The sequence below is a fragment of the Cygnus atratus genome, chromosome 9, assembly GCF_013377495.2.
Source record: "Cygnus atratus isolate AKBS03 ecotype Queensland, Australia chromosome 9, CAtr_DNAZoo_HiC_assembly, whole genome shotgun sequence".
NCBI classification, from domain to species: Eukaryota; Metazoa; Chordata; class Aves; order Anseriformes; family Anatidae; genus Cygnus; species Cygnus atratus.
In genome coordinates this window covers 19,222,804-19,241,456 of record NC_066370.1, presented here as the reverse complement: position 1 = coordinate 19,241,456, position 18,653 = coordinate 19,222,804, and the positions used below count along the sequence as shown (strand labels likewise).

Here is an 18,653-nt window from a genome sequence, read left to right as displayed (position 1 = left end):
GCTAAAATAGAGGAGGCGAGGTGGGGGGGGAAAGGAGAGCAGAGAAGGCAGACCAAAGGCAGCATAAGAGTTGTATTTATTTTTTAATCCCATCTCTTTTAGTATCTGCGATGAGCACTGTAACTAAAGGAATCTAACTGAATTAGAATTTCAATATGTCCTGAGCAGATTGGAGCCGTTTCCATTCATGAGCAGCACGTCCCAGCTGTAATTGCCTGCTTGCTTATCCACACAGCTCTTTACAGCTAATCCAAATGTGGACTCAAAAATAAATAGTGCCAGAGCATTCAGTTCCCAATGGACAGCCGTTTCAGCATCGCCTCTGCCTTTGCTTTGTTCCGGCCGGTGCTCTCGATGGCATGGGGACTGGCTCAAAGGAGATAAAAGATGATTGACCCTCTCAGGGAATTAGGTGGGAGAAAAACCGCTCCTGCGATAGCTGCCCTGGCTGTTTGTGCTGTTCCTCTGGGTGCTGCCTTGCAGCTGTTTATCGCTCTCTGTCCTCACCTCTCTCCCCAGCCATGTCGCTCCTCTGATCCCCTTCTCTGTTGTGGCTTCCTGAGGGCAGTTGGTGCCCTCCCTGTTCCCCTCTGTGTGCTCCTACCCACACACACCGCCAGGGTTTTAGCACTGCTTTCCTCAAATGAAACATCTCTTCGGGGATATTTAAAAGCCATGTACTTCTCAGATCAGGTCTTTTCCAGAAGCGTGTGAAGCTGAGGCACATAGCTGGAGCTGGAGAGGGCAACCCTGCTGATGGGACTTGGCACTGCACGAAGCAGGGCTCTGCCTTTGCTCTCTGACATGGGGATCTGCACATGTCCACCCTCCTCACCAGGGGAGAGGTGACCGCCCACCCTCTTTCAGGCTATTTTCTCCACTAAGCCTACCACGGAGTTCCTGGGAGACTTTGGACCAGTCTCAGCAGCCTCTGTGCCTAAAGTTAAAAGAAATTTTGCCTTTAAAAACAAAACCAAATGCACCTGTATTTTGCCCATAGCTGAGCTGCATCCCCATGTGATGACTTGTCACTGGCAGCCCCATTCTTCTCGTCCTTTGGACATGGAGCCTCCTTTAGCCATGTCTGTCCCCTTGGAGCCCAGCAAGACCACCCTGGGTCCCAGACATTAACCTTCAGCTCAAAATCTAGGTGGAGATCTCAGCTCCGAGCTCAGGGGAGATTTAGAAAAAGGTCTAGAAATAGAGGTGTATTCATTAATGCAGCATCATTAGTGATCAGTCTTCCTAAACATTTGTCAGTACATTCACACCAGCTCCCCACTGTCCATTTTTTCCCTTCATGTAACGAGGAACCCGAATTCAAGGTCACCTGCCAGTTGGATCCAGTTGGATTAGTCAGGTTGTAGAGCCGGAGCTCCGGAGATGCTCCAACGAGAAGGGCTATTTATATCCCTCTGTCCTGCACCGTGCCATTAGCTCGCGGTACGTCAAGGTCTGGTCACAGGGCAGAAATACACTGTTTGATATTGCTGTTGCTGCTTCACGATTTAGTGTTGTTGCTGCCAGGGCGTTAAATGTTCCCTAAGTGGTAACTGTCGTCTGCTAATGTAGATACATTTCTTTTATGAGTTAGCTTATTGCTGTCTCTCTTAGTCTACTCCGACTGTTCTTCTGCTACGGCCACAGACAAGTGGATTTAGGGCACGCAGATCACAATATAATGCCCAAAGTACCTGTTAAGGATTTTGAGCTTCACCCTCAGAATTAGGTCTCTTTTGGAGCAATTTGAAGCAGGCCCTGCCCCAGCAGGTTCTCTTCACACCACAGGCCTCAGGTGTTTGCTGCTGGTGGTGGGAGACATGCTGATACTCCTTAGTGGAAACTTTGTCAGGTTTTCTAGTGAGGTCCATAAAATTCACCAGAAGATAGTGTTCAAGAAGAAGACAAGACTGGGAGAAGATGAGAGAAGATGGGTCAGCCCTGGCAGAGATGTCGGTGTCATGGGTCCTTTGAGGTGCTCCCAAGCCAGCCCAGAGCAGTGAAGTGCCCTGGGCATGGGTGTAAATGTGTTCATAGGAGTTGTGCAGTTTGTACTCAGAGCCTCTCCCTCAAGCACTGTGCATTTATTCAGGACAGACCCCCAGTGCCAAGAACAAGGTGTGTTTTGTAAAATCCAAAGCTTGGCCTTCTTGACTGTCTCTGTGGCAATGATGCCAAGAGACAAATGTGTTGAGGCCACACAGGGTAAATAATGAAGGAAACAACCTTGTTCAGGCAAAACTGAGCAGAAAGCCCAGGGTCAAACCCAGTGTCCTGAATCTAACTGTACACAGAAGTCACACCAAGTACAGCAGCTTGCTGGTAAACTGCCCTGTGGGAGTATTCCCCAGGAGGAGTCAGTCAAGTAGGCTGTAGCTATTCTACATTACAAGACTTTCAAAGGTCTTCAAAGGAGGGCCTTCGGCTTTTTTTGAGGTAAAAAAGGCTTTTACCTCAGAGCTAACCCTCACCTAAAGGAAGCACAGACTCCAGTCACTTCTGGCCTCTGGAGTGGCTGCCGTGATGCCATCAGTGTTAGGATTTTACACAAGATTAGGGATGCAATTGTGTGCTAAACAGTGACCGTTAGCTTGGATTGCCCAGTTAATGAAGCGGGCAGCATTAACGCAATCACATAGGGACTGCTGCAAGGCACTGGCACTATGAGGAGTGTCTGAAATTACGCTGACCCCGGGGGGAAGAAGGACAGTCCCCTTCCTCCGCTGGCACCCCCTCGGTGGGACAGGCCCTCTCCTGCGATTTACTCTGGAGTTTGTGAATCTGCTCCCTCCCTGCCCAGGAAGCTCTGCAAACTCAGGCAGGCAGCAGAAGCTGTTGGTTACTTCTAATGCATGCCCAAGCTTTGCTTAAATAAGAACAGACTCTCTGGTAGTGTTCACCACCACCTCTGGCTGGCTCCAGGAGAACTGGGGCTGTGGCAGCACAGCCAGTTGGGCTTTCCTCAGGGCAGCTCACATGTGATACCCTCAAGGGAGCAGTGATAAATATATAATTTTATTTCCCAGCACTAGGAATCCTTGGGGCTTAGCCTGGGAGAGGTCTCAGTCCAACGTCCGATGTGGCCTCCAGCCCTCGGACAGCTGCTCTGCACCCTCCTGCTCAGTGCAGAAACAGCAGCGTGAGGATTAGACCCAAGGACACACAACACATTTCTGGCTGTGATCACCATAAAAACACTTCTTAGCTGGTGGCTGATAGATGCTATTTCACCTTCTAAACTGCAGTTATTACAGGAAGGAAGGGCTTACAAGATTTGTCCTTCATTTCCACCACTGCTCTGCCATCCCCATTATTTCACATCTCACCTCACGTTAACGAATGGTCCATCTTCAAAGCACGCTGGGCACAGCCACAGGGGATTTGGCACACTGGAAGTAACTTGGACTGCTGCTTTGCATGGGCTGTGACAAAAACTATCCCTCTTCCCCCAGGTCCTTCCATCGTCCCACTGCAGCAAGCAAAAACAACACTGGGCAACCCTTTAAAATGTTTATTTGGACCAGTGGCCGGAGCTCTACATCTTACAGACATGATGAGAAAAGGTAAATGGCATCGATGCTGGTTGTCTCTGATGGGTTTTGAATCTCTAGGAGTGTGACCTGTCACTGCTCTTCGGTGGTGGCAGGGGGAGGGAGGAGGGATGCAAAGGGTGCATCCTCTTATCCCTTGCTCCCCCCAGCTCCTCTCTGAGGTCCATCTCTGAGGCCGGCACACACACATTGCACATTTTATGGCACACCAATCCCCAGGCACAGTTTGCAGCCACAGCTCTATGCCTTTCGCAGGTGTCCCGCTTCCAGCCAGGAGCCCACAGAGTGCACACCCCCCTCCTGCCGCCGCTCACAGCCCCCTCTCCCCGAGCCGTGTCTGTTCCACATCTGGGCGATGCATCCAGCTCTCGGAGACGTTTCCTGTTCCTGTGCACACACGTGAGGGCGAGCATGTGTGCAAGGCACTGCACAACAGATGGGTGATGACAAGCAGGTGGAAAGGGAGCTGGCTACTGGGAGAGTGCCAGCCCACTTCAGTGGTGTTGCTGGATGAAATAGGCTGACAAGACAGAGGAATAAACGAATTACTGGGTCTCCCGGGGGGCAGAGAATCGCACAGAAGAGAAGGAAAGGGAAGGAGAGGTTTTAAGTCTTCAGACAAAGCAACACTCAGTTGGGAATGAAGGAAGTTAAATATCACTGATGAAAGAACAATTGTCAGTAATGCTCAGACTCATCCTTCCAAAATCTCTCTCCTTTGTAGTAAGATTTGCTGGACAGCTTGTCTTGTCACAACTGGACGCATTTCCCTTTCTTTTCTTTCCCCCTTCTCCCTTGCCTCCTCTCCTTCAATTCTCCTTGCAGTCACTGCTAGAAGCAATCACAAAAAATCAGACTCCAGTGAAACAAAAGCAGAGGTCAGTGCATCTACAGTGCCAATTAGCAAAACACACTCCTCAGTTTTTCTAATGAGATATTACTGCTGGCATCTGCTTGGGAAAATGGGCTGGTGAGTTCAGGCACCAGAGCTGCCCTCAGGATGCAGGGTTCCTTTGGAGAATTAGCCAATTTGCTGAACTCTGCTGCAAAGGCCACATAGGTGCTCAGCATTGGATACTCTGATCCCAAAGAGATATCTGGAGGACCTGGGCTTGGCAGTAGGTTTCCATGGACTTTCGGTTGTAGCTGGCTCTCTAACTGCCTCTTGCATTTCTGCAGGTCTCCTGCAACTGCATTTTCCCCAGGCTAATGTTCTTCTGTGTGAATACACAGACATGGATGGGATGGTCCAAGGCTAGGCACTTGCAGGAGATATCTGCCCACAGGATGGGCTGGCCAGGAGCCACGTGCTCCTGATTAGCACAGCCTTCAGCTCCTAGCATGCCTTCCAGCAGGGCTTGTTGACTTGGGCTGAGCGCTGTGCTAAGCAGGGCTGGCCAGCATCTGGTCTGCTCAGACCCTGGGCAGAGCTCACCCCGCCTGCCTGCAGAGGTGGGAGCAGCACCCCTGTACCTACACGCTGGCCTTGGCTATTTCAGGTACCTTGTCAAGCCATCAGGAGGGACTGTCCATACCCTGTGAGTGATAGATAAAATGGAGGAGGGAAGGGGGAGAAGCGAAAATGGGAATAGGAGAGTGCTGACCGTAGCCTCAGGGCTGCAGAAGAGAGGTGTGAATGTGGAGCAAGTGTTGCTGACGGGAGGGACTCATTTGCTAGTGTCTGGCAGCAATTTTAACACATGTAAGGTCACCGACAGCATCACTGTACCAAACAGGCAGTGCATTTTAGACAAATAACATCCCCTAAGCAATCCTTTCCTAGGAATTCTGTGCTCTTTAAGCTTCAGATGGGAAGATTGTCAGCTGGGGCAGCAAACTTTCGTAGCAGCAAACCTTAATAATAGCCTGCTGCAGCAATGGGTCCTTGCTGCGGGGGAATCGTCTCCTCCTGAGTGGGAGGTGTCTCACCAGCATCTGCTTCTGTAGGACCAAGGCCAAAAGTTATATTCGTTGCTCTGTTTTAGAAATCTGCTGTTCCCCATCTGCCACTTTCGAGGCTTTGGAAACCTAACCAAGCCCTCATTCTTTCTCTGCTGTCCATTATGCTTTCCACAGCACTGTAAGACTGGAAAACCAGAGCACTGCTTTGGTGTGGTTCGGTTTGGTCTGGTTTGGTGGGGACAAGGAAGGGAATTAAGTGAGTGAAATCTGTTCTTACCGGTAGGAATCCTTCCACAACCACCATGGAGATTTGTGTAAGAGCTCCAGGGAGATCGCATGTTGCCATAGCTCTAACAACAAAAATCGGTGCAGCTAAATATACCCAGTAAAGAAAAATGTAAAGAAATTAGCTTCTGAGCAGAAAAGCCTCTGAGCACTGGAATTCTGTAGGTAACAAACAGGATTTTTTTGAGTTTTGCATTCAAGGATTTCTTATATCAGCAGACATCTCAACATGAGGTAATTTGAGTGACTTCTGCATACTAACTGTGATATCAGTGTGGTAAATGTGAATTCAAAGTCACTCTGAATAATGCAAGCAGGCAGGTATCCCGCCTGCCAACCCCACAGCAGCTCTGCGCTGACAGAGGCAGCATCTTCCTTAGCATCTGCACTGTGGCCCATTTGGAAGGGAAGAAATTTGAGTGCAGGTAATTCATATTTTCATATCTTCTGAAAAATAAAGTAATTGCAGGTGCCTGGTTATTCTAGATTTCCAGGGAAGAACCTGGATTGCCTTTGCAGCGTGCTTAGATCTACCCATTTGGGAGTGAAATGAGAACTGCTTTACTGGAGAAGCCTTACCTCAGCCCCCTCCTGCTCTACGTGACAGCGCCTGGCTGCGAACCCTTAGGACCTTTCCTAATAAACACAAATAAATCCATCGCATCCCTGGGGCTGCAGAGCAGTCCTGCCCCAGCAACCCACAGAGCACATGGGGAGCATGTGGCAAGTTTCATCCTTTATGTAAGTTAGTGCTAAAAGCTCATGTCCCCCATGATGGCAAAGGAAGGTCTTGGCTGCAGCAAATATGAGCAACTTTGCAGGTGTAGAACTTCTTTAAGAAGGCTGGCTGGCTCAGACCAGCACTATAGTTCTCCGTGGTGGTCTGGTGTTTGGGCTGAATAACGTAACCCAGGCTGCCAGAATCCCTCACACAGGTCCTTCCCCTCCCTTTGTCTGGACGGCACAGAAGGACCAACCGAACATCCTTCAGAGGGATCCCTGCTCTGCTACTGTGGGAGGTGACACGGAGAGGGAAATCTCTGCTCTGTCCCCGGCAGGCACGGTCACGGCTGAGGTTTCCTCTCTGGCAGCTGAACCAGGGTAGAGCAGCCAGCCCATATCCTGTGAGCAATTTGGCAAAAGGAACACGGAGATTTAGCAGGGGAGAACTTCAGTTTGGAAATGATGAGGACAGCAAAGACCTTTCGTCCTTGGAGGATTGCTTTCCATTAAATGTCTTTGCAGAAGCTGTGCTCTGACAGCTGGCACTGCTTTAAAAACAAACTGCACCCCCACCCACACCAGTGTCCTATTTGGGGCGTTGTCACACGTAATCGCAAGTATTCGATGGAGTCCCCGAGATGCGCAGTGTCGGGGTGCAGTGCTGTGTGTGTACGCGGGGCAGCTGTCAGCTAATTGTGGCTGCGCAGCCCTGGGGTGCAGAATCAGCCGGCTGAGCACGGCACCTTTCTGGCTCACCGAGCAGGGAGAGGTCCCTGGGCTGTGCCACAAGTTCACATGTACTCAAAGTCCTCCCCTCCCCACAGAGCAGCAAGCACACGGGCAGATACCATAGCTGCTGCGCCAGCTTAGGCAATGCTGAGGCTGCTCTGCTAGTGGCAAAATGTTGTACGTACCCTATCGTGTCCCCAAAGCCAGGGCTCTGTAGTACAAAATGTGCAGCCAGGTAATAGCTGATGTTCCTGGTGTCACAGGAAGCAGTTTGCTCCCTGCCCAGAGCCATCAGGAGTGGGAGGAGGAGGAGGGGTGGTCAGGCAGTGTTTCTCCTGCACAGCATCAGGGCTGGTGTGCCACGCAATGCCACCGCACACCTCAGCATGTGGCACCAGACCGGCTTCTGGCAGGGATGCCAGACAGAAACGCCCTCAGCAAGGTGTACCAGACTGCTGCTTTTCTGTTGTTCAGGGTTTTGAACAACAAATATTTGCAACAGGGCAACCAAATGACTGCTCCAAGCATAGCCCAATAGACAGAGCTTTACTGAGCTCTATATACATGGCCAAGAAGTGTGGGAAACCATGAGGCAGGCGGGGACCACACACCATCCTCTTTGCTCATCACCTGCCAGAGAGTTCACCTCTACAATGAACCCTTCAGTCCCTCTTTTTCTACCTCTCATTCTACGTCAGAAGGATCAAATACATCAGAAGTATTTGCAACCATTCTCAATTAGCTATTTGTTTTTGAATTGTCCACCAGTGACCCTTTTTATGTCTTAGCTGTTCTGGTGACATCAGTGAGTGATGGCACTGTGCTCTGTGTCTACACGCAGACATGAGTTATGCTGTGTGATCAGGTAATGTTCTGGAACTGCATGACAATTTCTTCCTTCCTGCCGACTTCCATTTGGGAGCAATGCAAATCCTAATAGCAGCTCTCAGAGTTAAATACAGTTTGATAAATAATAATAGAAAAGTAACATTAGATTATTACTCTACATCACTTCTTTGAAGGCAGCGGCATCTACCAGTTCACAATATATTTTTCTCCCCAGCACCAGGGAAAATTTTGACAGGCTGAATTACCATTTCATTTCCAACTAGAAAAACACTAACAAGCTTTAAAGGATGGTTTTGAAGAGAAACCATGGACAGCTAAAGATGTAAATTACAGTAGGACGAAGAAACTTCAGGGGGTCATAGGTATGGGAGACTATTTGACTGCACTAGCACCGAAGCACAATTTTTGCTGTAAAACCCCACACCATATGTGTTTTGCCTGGCTATGACTCATCATCTAAACACAAATTCAATTCCAGCTTCAAGGAGATTATGATTGAACTTTTTTTCCTTGTTTCTACTGTGCTTATGTATGATTTTGCATCTGTCTTAACTCTATTTCTTTGTCCCTATTAGTGGATGTAAATTACATGGTTGGTCTGTCACACGGTGCTTTTTTCCACGGTTGCGTGAAACTTGGTGGTTTCAGCTTAAAAGAGTGGTGGGTTTGCTAGAGCCCAAAGTGATGTTGATGTTGCTCACCTGCCATTTTGCAGACAGTAGAAGAGGAACTTCTTCCACGTGTACCTCTATGTCCATGTTATGGTGGTGCCAGGGCTCAGAGGCGTGCGGTTCACATGCTTCGGGTGCTGCCTGGATGATTCAAAAGAACCGTAACAGAAAACACAGGAGATTTTGACCAGCCTCAGGTCTGTAAGTACATTTTAAACCCACAAAGTTTGAGTGTGTTTGAAATGTACTCAAATATTTCCTTCTTCACCATTGTGTCCTCATGACCCATTGAATCATCAAAGGCTCGGAGATGAAAGAAGGACTTATGGTTAGAAAATGGAAAGGACTCTGCTGAAGGGGGAATGGTTTGTTGTATCTTCTTTTTTTAATCCCAGAACAAATAGCTTTAGTGAATAATTTTCTGTGAGGGTTTTCAATGTAATGAGTAACAGGTCTTCCAGAAAACAATTTTTAAAATAAAGTAAATAAGCTCCCGATCAAAAAAACCCACAGAAATCAATTGCAAAATCCCCATAGTGTTTCATGAGCTTTGAGTCACACATAGGGTGGAAAATTTCCACTAACCTGTAGGGAATCAAGAAAGAACACTGTCCTTTCATAAAAAATCAGTGACTACTTTCTTCAGGCTATTTCCTACATATGGTAACATAAGACCTGTTACTATACTGAACGGAAGAAAAGACACCTCCTATAATTAAATATCTTCTAGTGGCCTAAATTGGCATTGAGAGGTCAAATTCATCCACAGTAGAATTATACTGAGCCAATGAAGCTGCACCAAAGAAGGATTTACTGAGCTGGCACAAGTGTCTAATCTTTATATTTGCAATAAGAGGTTTTTACCTTTTCAGAAACGGCTGTAATTTGTTTTGGAGATGAATAAATTTCCACCAGGTCAGAGTGAATCCATTGAAAATGGACACCTGAGGACCCTTAAGCCTTTCTCACCCACAAGATGGGTATGGAGGTGGAACTGCCCACCCCACAGAGGGCTCATTGATTAAATATGAACTTCACATAAGAATGTATTATTTTCAACCTCAGAAATATTTACCAAAAAATCAGGGATCACGATCTACTGGACAAAAGGAAAACAGTCACAGCCCTAAAAGCCGGAGAAGACCGAGCCATACTCCTCGGGTTGGCCATGATGGTGTGCTCTATCATGATGTACTTTCTCCTGGGAATCACCCTGCTGCAGTCTTACATGCAAAGGTAATTTCATTACAGTTGCCCTGACCTCCCACGCTCTGTTCCAGCTGACTTACCGTTGATTATTCTTTTAACTAGTTTTATTATAATTTATCCTTTGGTCAACGTAAGTCAGATTCTGCATTTCCTTACCCCAGTATAAATTACGCATAACTACAGTGAAAAGCAAGCTGAGCAATGCCAGCATAAGCAAGGGAAGTATTAGATCCCTGTTTGACGAAATCTTGATCCATAAGCCTTAGACTTGCCACAGTTTAACATATCTATAATATCCACATCAGCTGGCTTGCAGCCTGCTGAGCTCTGTAAGCCTTGCAGCGGCTGTTGGTGCAAAGCCCAGGCAAACTCTGGAGAGAGCAGCAAAAATATTTAGCTGCCTCAAGAAACAACGCATTTGCAAATGAAAAATGAAGAATCTATTTGGGAAAGAAATCCAGCTGCTTTCGAGCATGTAGTTTTCCGTGTAGGTTACTGCTTTCACGTCAACAAGTGAAATCCTCCCAAAATAGAGTAATTTGCTGAAAGTGAAGGATCATCTTTCATCATTACTGCTCTGTACTTAATTTTTCTGAAGCTTTCTCTGGCTTTCTTCTCTGGTACAGAGCAGAAAGTTTGGCCTGTAATTCATTAGCAGTATTTGAAAGCGGTTTTCAAGCACCAGCCCTATTTAAAATTCAGCCTAGACTGTAATAAGACTGTCAACTATGTTTTTTCTGCCCTGATCAGCAAAGTTAGGAGAATGAAAAATGTATAATTGCGGATCAAAAGGCTGGTCTGTCATGCCCAAACCCACGCTGAGGTAGTGGCCAATACCTGGCACATGCTGGCTTATCCCCAGCAGGCTTCATATTTAGATATGCACAATAAGTGCCTGAAATTAACTGTTATGAATATCCTCCATTCTAATGGTGCATCTGCAGGAAAATATTCCTTCTTGACCCTGCCCTGAGAAGGAAAAAAAAAAAAACACAATGCATGAAGATAAAGTGTACTGATTTTCAGCATCTTAGTTGTGTGATAAAGGTATTTGTCCCTTTTTAAATCCAGGCAAAGTTTAGGTTTTCGAAGATAGGGATCAAGCCCTTTTAAGTATCTAAGAGTATTTGCATTTCCAAATCGCTCTCCCAGACCTTTTAGCAATACCAGGGTCAATTGTAGAGGCTGTTAAGGTCAAAACTGCTCATGTGGAAAGATGATTTATATTACAATCTATGTGAAAAATTGCCAGAAGATACCAAAGCACCTACAAAGTACCACATATTCCAACTTCACAAGTCTGTTGTAGGTAGGTGTTAGTTTATCCTCCCCATACATGAATAAAACAGCAGTCACAAAGGTTAAAGTGAGGAAATGAAGGCTACCCTGTGCTGTCACGTCTCTCGGTGCAGCCAGATCTCCTTAGGGGCTATTCTGCTTTGCAGACAGCAATACCCGTCCAGCAGAATACTTCCTGGGAAGAACAAAAAAAAAAAAAAAAAAAAAAGGAAACCTTTCATCTGATTTCCCTCCAGAAATCATAGCATAATTTAATAAAAATGTAAAACAGAATATACAAGCGTAATTACTGCCAAAATGAAATACCAAGAGAATTAGTCAGCAATCTTGGCAATCACTTATCACTGAAAGCCTTTTGCAGGCTTCAGCACGGGGCAAGCAGACCTCGGCTTCCTCCTGGCTGTGGCTAGGGACAGGTTGCACTCTCCTCCCTAAGGAAAATACAGCCATAGGCTCTTAAATATATACAAGAAACCCAGGTGAACAGTGGCAGTACATACCCAGGCTCCCTCATGCCAGTTTTAACCTCTAGTGAATTTGAGGTAAGCTGAAGTCCCCCCAGAACGACTACATCAGGAGATTTAACTTACTGAAAAGCAGGCAAGCTGCTACCAGAAAAGCTTTCCTGCTGGTAGAGCTGCAAGCAGTACCACTTGTGTGCTACTGGGGGCTTGTGCACATGGATATCCGCACCCCAGGAATGCAAAGTGGTCCCCCACTTTTAGCTGAGCTGGACTTTGTGGTTAACTATCGAGTCTTGGTTCACAGTGCCCCGTCATGAAGTTGCTCTCCCCAGGGCAGGCTGCTCCATTTCCTTCTCTGCTGATTCCCTTTGATCTCAGATATACCTTCTCCAGACTAAGAGTTCCCTTTTCATTTACACATAGAAGTAAGCGAATCAGGTATTTTGTGCCAAAAGCACAAACGTTAGGGACTGCAGAATAATACCCTCTGTCTGTGATGTGTGACATGAGAAAGCCCAACCTTTGCTCAAAGCCCCACAGTGTGTCCCATCAGCCTGCAAGGTGCCCCGGGGATATCCCTGATGGAAAGGCTGAGATGCAGTTAGCACTTATTGCCCATTCTTGCCATGCTCTAACATCTCCTTTTGTCTGCTTAGCGTCTGGACGGAAGAGGCTCAGTGCTCACTTCTCAATGCATCCATCACAGAAAGCTTCAACTGCTCATTCAGCTGCGGTCCAGACTGCTGGAAAATCTCTCAGTACCCCTGCCTCCAGGTGTACGTCAATCTCACTGCTTCCGGCCAGAAGCTTCTGCTCTACCACAACGAAGAAACAATGAAAATTAATTCTGAGGTAGGAGCACGGAATGAAATTTCTTCCTAAGTGGGTTTCTGCAGGGCTGCAAGTTATGTTATATCCATTCCCTGCTTTAAAGCGATATAACGCTTCCAGCTCCTGCTTCCCTGGTAAGTACAGAGCAGAGAAAGCAGAAATCAGAGCCCGGACAGAGCACAGCTCATCCCACATGGGGTGGTGGTCCCAGGGGGGCAGGAGAATAGGAACGGCCTCATTACTGCGGGGCCAGGCAAGATGGCAGAGGGAGACAAGAGCCCCGTTCCCGACAGCAGATGTGACTCCGTCTGCATTTCTGGTGACAAACCCTGAACCCTGGCAGTCTCTGCTGAGGTCGGCTGTGTTGCTGGGGCTGTGGCACAGCACTTATCCCTGTCGGCGGCGCAAAGATGTTGAAAGTTTACAGAGGAGAGACTGTCAGGAGAAAAGACATAGCATAAAAATAAAAGACTAAGAAGCCAGCCCATCTTTCTTGCACAATTTCCCCAATTCCAGACGTTGAAACAAAAACATATTTCACAGAAGAATTCCTTTCTCTGCTTCAACGACTGCGAAACCCAGCGTGACTCAGCCCAGGTGGGACGGAGACAGCTCCCGCCTGGCGCCTGCGGTGAAGGCAGCAGATGCACGGCCAGCATCCCTCCAGCCACCGCGGCGAGGCTGGCAGGATGCCCTCTCCCCACCACCCCTTCTTTGTCCCTACAGCGCCTGGGTACTGAGGTCTGCAGGCTGCAGTGAGCTGGGATGCAGCTCAGGCAGTAGGTTTGCAAGTACCAGACCTGCACTGACTGCTTTGCTATCCAAGGTCACCGAACCCCAAACTACAGGCGCTCGGCAAACCGCAGCCCACAAAGGCTGAGCCCCATTGTCAGGCTGCCGACAACGTAACCTATTGTGTTTCTATTTATGGCAGCAGTTCGGGAGACCAAATTACTTCTGTATATTAAGATGAAGTGATATTAAAATGAGTCAAAGCACAGAGTGGTTGCACGGGGCCGGTTGTTCTGCTGGATAATTAGCTCCTGTGGCTGAGAGACGAAGTCCTCTGGATCTGAAGTGTGAAACGCAGCAGTGCATCCCAGCCCAGTTTGGCGTCGGTGCAGAAATGAGGCACACTCAGCTCGTTCCCTGGAACTTGCAGGCCGGGACAGACCCAAATTTCTGCTGGGGCAGAAATAAAATCCAGTGATGCTCATGCTGTGATTTGATTAAAACAGATCAGATCAGTCTCTGTGCTCCACTGGATTCAAATAAATCAGCAAGTTCAGCATAAATCTTCATATTCTGTTATTGATGATTTTTGTTTGCTGAAAACAGACTTTGAAATTCCCCCAGCCACCTCCTCTTCCTAATTTAACGTAGGCACAGTTAATACTCCTCCAGCCCAAGGTTGTTTTACAGGTTAAGCTCTGCTCTCGGGAGGATTCCCAGCTTTTCCTGATATGCTGCTGCTGACTGTGTGACCTGAATCCAAATGCAGTTTTGAATGCAAGTTCTCAACAGCTGTAAACTACCTGGCTTGTCGTGCCTGGCTGGGATCAGCAGAGCCTCCAGGTTTCAGACCAGCACAGCCCATCTCTGCAGTGCTCCATACGCGCGATACCAAGCAGGCTGCAGGCAGCAGCTGCACCTGTCCGAGAGCCAAAATTTGAGGAGAGCCGGTGCCTCCTGCTGCAGGAGTCAACTTCATTGACTTAAAAACCACTGCCTCCAGCTTGCGCAGAGATGTTGTGTGGTCTCCATCCCTGGAGATACTCACATTGTGACTGGATAAGTCCCTGAGCAGCTCTTCATTGAGCAGAGCTTTGGACTGGACATGTCCACAGGTAGACAGCTTGTACAGACTGACCAATCCTTTAAATTAGAAAAGTAGGGCTGGAAATATAAGTTTTCTTTATAACTACCCAGGGCATGCTTCTTGTGATCAGATCGCAAGTAACACAAGAGCCACTTTTCTCACGTTGTGTCACAGAATCCTTACTTGAGGCAGAGACACAGACAAGGTTTACTTCCATGTTTGCAGGTTCCCAGGTGTTCGACAATGCAGAAGTGTAATAAAAGAGCATAGAGTTAGTAGGCTACATTCACAGATACAGAGTAAGAGTGATAGACACAAAACTCCCTGCCAGGCATCAGAGAAAACTAAATGATGACCGAAACAAAGGAAACATTCCAAGCATCCCATTACCAGCGTCTGCCTTCTTGCCTGCCAGTCACCTACACAATGCTCAAGGGAACTGGGACAAGGCCACTAGCACATGGAGTGAAGGGCACCCATATCTCGGAGAGCACACAGGAGGCTGTAGCACTGGGAGAGATGCTTTTGGCACAAGGAGCCTGGGCTGAGAGACAAAACACATCAACCTCCCTTGCACAACTGACTTCCATGGCTTCGTATTTCCAAACCCTCTTGGCACAGTCAGCCCAACCAGCCCAACACAGCTGGTGGCTCCGGCCCATCGGGTGCAGGAGGCAGCAGCTCAAGTTCTGCTTCTGCATCAGGTCTCCTCCAAAAGCGTCTGGAAAATAGTCCAGCTTGCAGGAAGCCAGGACTTGCAGAACCTCCCCACTGCACTCTTGGGACGTTTCTGCAGACTTGGAGTCCAGGAATCTGTCAACGTTTGGGCTTTTACATGCCTGCTGTTTTCTGTCAAGAGGGAAGAGCTTGGCAAAAGCGGCCAAGTCCTCACTCAGTTTCTTCCCTCAGGACAGTAACAGTTGGGACTTCAAGAAACAAAAATGTCTAGCACCAAATTTGAAAAACAAAACAAAAAACAAAACAAAACAACAACAAACACCCACCACCTAAACATCAGAGCTGGAAATACTGCTAAGACAGTGACAGCATATAATTCAGTAAAAGAAAATGAGGCACAGCTTCACTGAAAAAAATCCCCTACTTATTAGATTCTGATGTATTGAAGAGTCATAGGCACTGGAAGAGGGCTTGTGGCTTTGGAAATTTAAGACAAATCTGAACAGAGTGCAAGAGAATATCCAGGGGGGAGCAGTCCTGCACCAGCAGGAAGATGGATGAGATATTACTGCTCTGATATTTTCCATCTCTAATTTCTAGAGCTCTATGAAATATTCATAATGGCAGGCTGACATGCTCTACCATTAATGCTCCAGTCTGCTAACACCAGACAATCTTCTTGCCGTGCTTCAAATCATATTCTGGGCTAATAAACCTGCCAATGAATCAATCAAATCCTGTTATGAGCTTAATCTTTTGATCATTATTAGGACTAGAGATTTGTCTCAGTATGTTATGAAAAGTCACAGCATAGTCATGAAAAAGAACTGAGGGACATTTGTAAAGTTTATACATTAAAACAATAAAAACCCATGGGTCGCATTACTTTAATCAAGATGTCTTTTCCCTCCAAAAAAATTACTTCCGTTCATTAAATTATCTAAATTTAATTATCACCCCATACAAGTAAGATCGGCAGTGCGGCAGGGGAGTGTGGCAGGACCCATGAGCAAGTTAAGCAACAGCCCAAGGGCCACCCCAGTGGCTGGTCTCCAGCAAGAGGCTGAATGGAAGCCTTCTGCCACATCCCTAGGAAAATCTATTTTATCCTAGACTTTCCATTTGTTCGTAACTGAGACATCGTCCCTAAGGGAAGATTTGTATTAAGGTCTTTTGGGGCCCTTCCCTCTGTGAGAGAACGCCTGTGCCTAAGACCATGTTAATCCAACGCAAGTGAGGTCCAATCTACCAGATTCATATTTACAGCGAGTCAATTACCCATCTCACTGCAAGAATACACACACCACTTAAGATGAAGAGGTGCTTCATCAGTTCCATTTTTGCATGTGTAAATTAGCAATAATAATATATTCACCTATCTATGAGGCCGCTGTGCAGATTAAAGCACTAATGTTTGTACAGCACTTGGAGGTTCTCCAATGGGAAATTCCTTAGATGTACATAATAGTGAGTTTTGTCTGGGATAAATGTATTATTCACTTAATAGCATTACGTTTCTTTTGAAAAGCATAATTATCTTGGAATTCTCCTGTTTGTCACCTGAAAACAGACATAGTATCTGGTTTGAAGATGTGTTTTTCTCCCTCTGATTTCTTCCCAGTGTTCGTATATACCCAAGTGTGGCAAGAATTATGAAGAATCCCTGTCGCTGGTGAATGTTGTGATGGAAAACTTCCGAAAGTACCAACGCTTCTCCTGCTTCTATGACCCTGAAGGCTCTCAGAAGAATGTAATATTGACCAAACTATACAGCTCTAATGTGTTGTTTCACTCCCTCTTCTGGCCCACCTGCATGATGATCGGTGGTGTTGCCATCGTCGCGATGGTAAAGCTGACTCAATACCTTTCCCTCCTCTGTGAGAGAATCCAAAGGATCAACAGATAAGAATGAAAACTTTGGAGATTCGATTACCGCTAAAATACTGTTTTCTCATTCTTCACCAAAGAACCTTAAGTTTGTAATGTGCAAGTCTGTTCTAAGTTCCTTACTATATTCTTATAAGTAGAGCAATAATGCAAAAGCTGTTCTATATGCAAACATGATATTATTATTATGCAGACAACCGAAAAAAATACTGTTTTGTGTCGACCGTCTATATGATCTTGTTTTATGCTGAGACTAGTACTTCTTTCCTTTCTACAGCCAAAATTGGGCTCAGTGTGACCATTTGCCAAGCTCAGTCAATTGACTTTTTCACTATAAGGGATTCTGGGGAAATCCACCCTGGACAAAGGGCAGCAAATGACTTGTGCATCACTGAGGTCTCACCTCTGGCTCAGTCCATTCAATGGATTTGTGGTTTTGCTTTTTTATTATTGGCTGCAGGGAAAAAAGAATAGCATAGAAACACCAGAGGTTTTTCTATTGTTAGGTGGCACAAAATGGACATATCTTCGGGACAGGATAAGCATGCAGTATTAACAGCCTAAATAGGACTTGGTGATGCTTTGTGTTAGCTCCCCCAGTTCAGAAGTAAATTTTACCCTATGGTGTTTAAGGTCTTTTGCAAAACACTTTGTGGTTTTATTTTATTTAGTGCTATAACTTTCTTCTGTCTTACCAACAGCATCTTTGTTATCTGCAGAAGCTGTAGCCAAAAAAAAAAAAAACCCACAACAACAACAACATCATCTTGTTCCATTTTCTACTCCAATCTGAGCCCTACTGATGGAGATGGGACCAGAACACCTTATGTAAAGATTTATTACTCATTTGTCTTGTATTTGCTACCATATCACTGTAAAGAAAAAAAAAAACACAATCAGCTATTTTTTCATTTTTTACTTCCAACTCTTTTAGATTTTTTTACTTGATATATATACAGATATATATATATATATATATACATAAAGAAAAGCTATATTATATCTAGTTGTGTATTGGAACTTGATTATGGGGTGGTTTTTTTCTGTTTTTACCAACCGAAAAGTGAACAATATAACTTGTATTCATAACCTTCAGCCTTGGATAAGATCATAACATGGAGGAGTGGCACTGCAGGATCTTATCCAATATTCATGATGTTGTTGCAGTCAAAGGTCCCTATTGCTGTGACATCTGAAATGACAAAAATCTCATCCAATTCTATGGCTCCATTAATTGAATGGTTAGATAATAATCATAGTACTTCTGGAAATCTCTCCTGACCTTAACTCAGAATGCAGTTCTGGCTGAAGTGAATTTTGATTTAAAATGCCCAGGTGAAATGATTTATTGGAAAAACTCAAATTTTGACTAATATGTTGTTCTATCTGTCAGATATTTACTATAGGGATCTTACCAGTCTAATTTCATGCACGCTGTAGTCGTGATTTCCGCATAATTTATTTTTATTCCCCTGTAGAAAACATTCCTTCTTATGTTGTGTTTAAAGACACCTCTTATAGTTTCTCACTTTGTACTTAGCCTGAAGGACAAATGCAAGGCAACTCCTCTGAGCAGGCTGTGAACTCACTACCCAATGGTTCAAAGAAATCATTTACAGGCCTATTCAAACCAAGAAACTAACACTTTTTTCCCTCAAAAAGACTGCAAAGCAAGTATTTTGCCTCGTTCATCTATATATAAGTATCTTTCCGCAGAATAGCATTAACAATTTCAAGATGTTACAAAACTTTACAA

At 45.9% G+C, this 18,653-nt stretch overlaps 1 protein-coding gene across 5 annotated transcripts in view; it reads left to right on the top strand.

Moving 5' to 3' along the window:
- The window catches only part of KCNMB2 (potassium calcium-activated channel subfamily M regulatory beta subunit 2), a 129,118-nt gene extending 111,219 nt beyond the window's left edge, over window positions 1-17,899 (top strand). For 2 of the 5 annotated variants that reach the window (XM_050712508.1, XM_035557237.2), the window contains 4 exons: window positions 3,453-3,563; window positions 9,776-9,946; window positions 12,339-12,534; window positions 16,632-17,899. In XM_050712508.1, the coding sequence (XP_050568465.1) occupies window positions 3,453-3,563; window positions 9,776-9,946; window positions 12,339-12,534; window positions 16,632-16,916 (763 nt within the window). In that variant the 3' untranslated portion in view covers window positions 16,917-17,899. The remainder of the gene's footprint in view (window positions 1-3,452; window positions 3,564-9,775; window positions 9,947-12,338; window positions 12,535-16,631) is intronic. The other 3 variants (XM_035557238.2, XM_035557240.2, XM_035557239.2) reach the window with 3 other exon arrangements.
- Window positions 17,900-18,653: the final 754 nt, after the last annotated feature.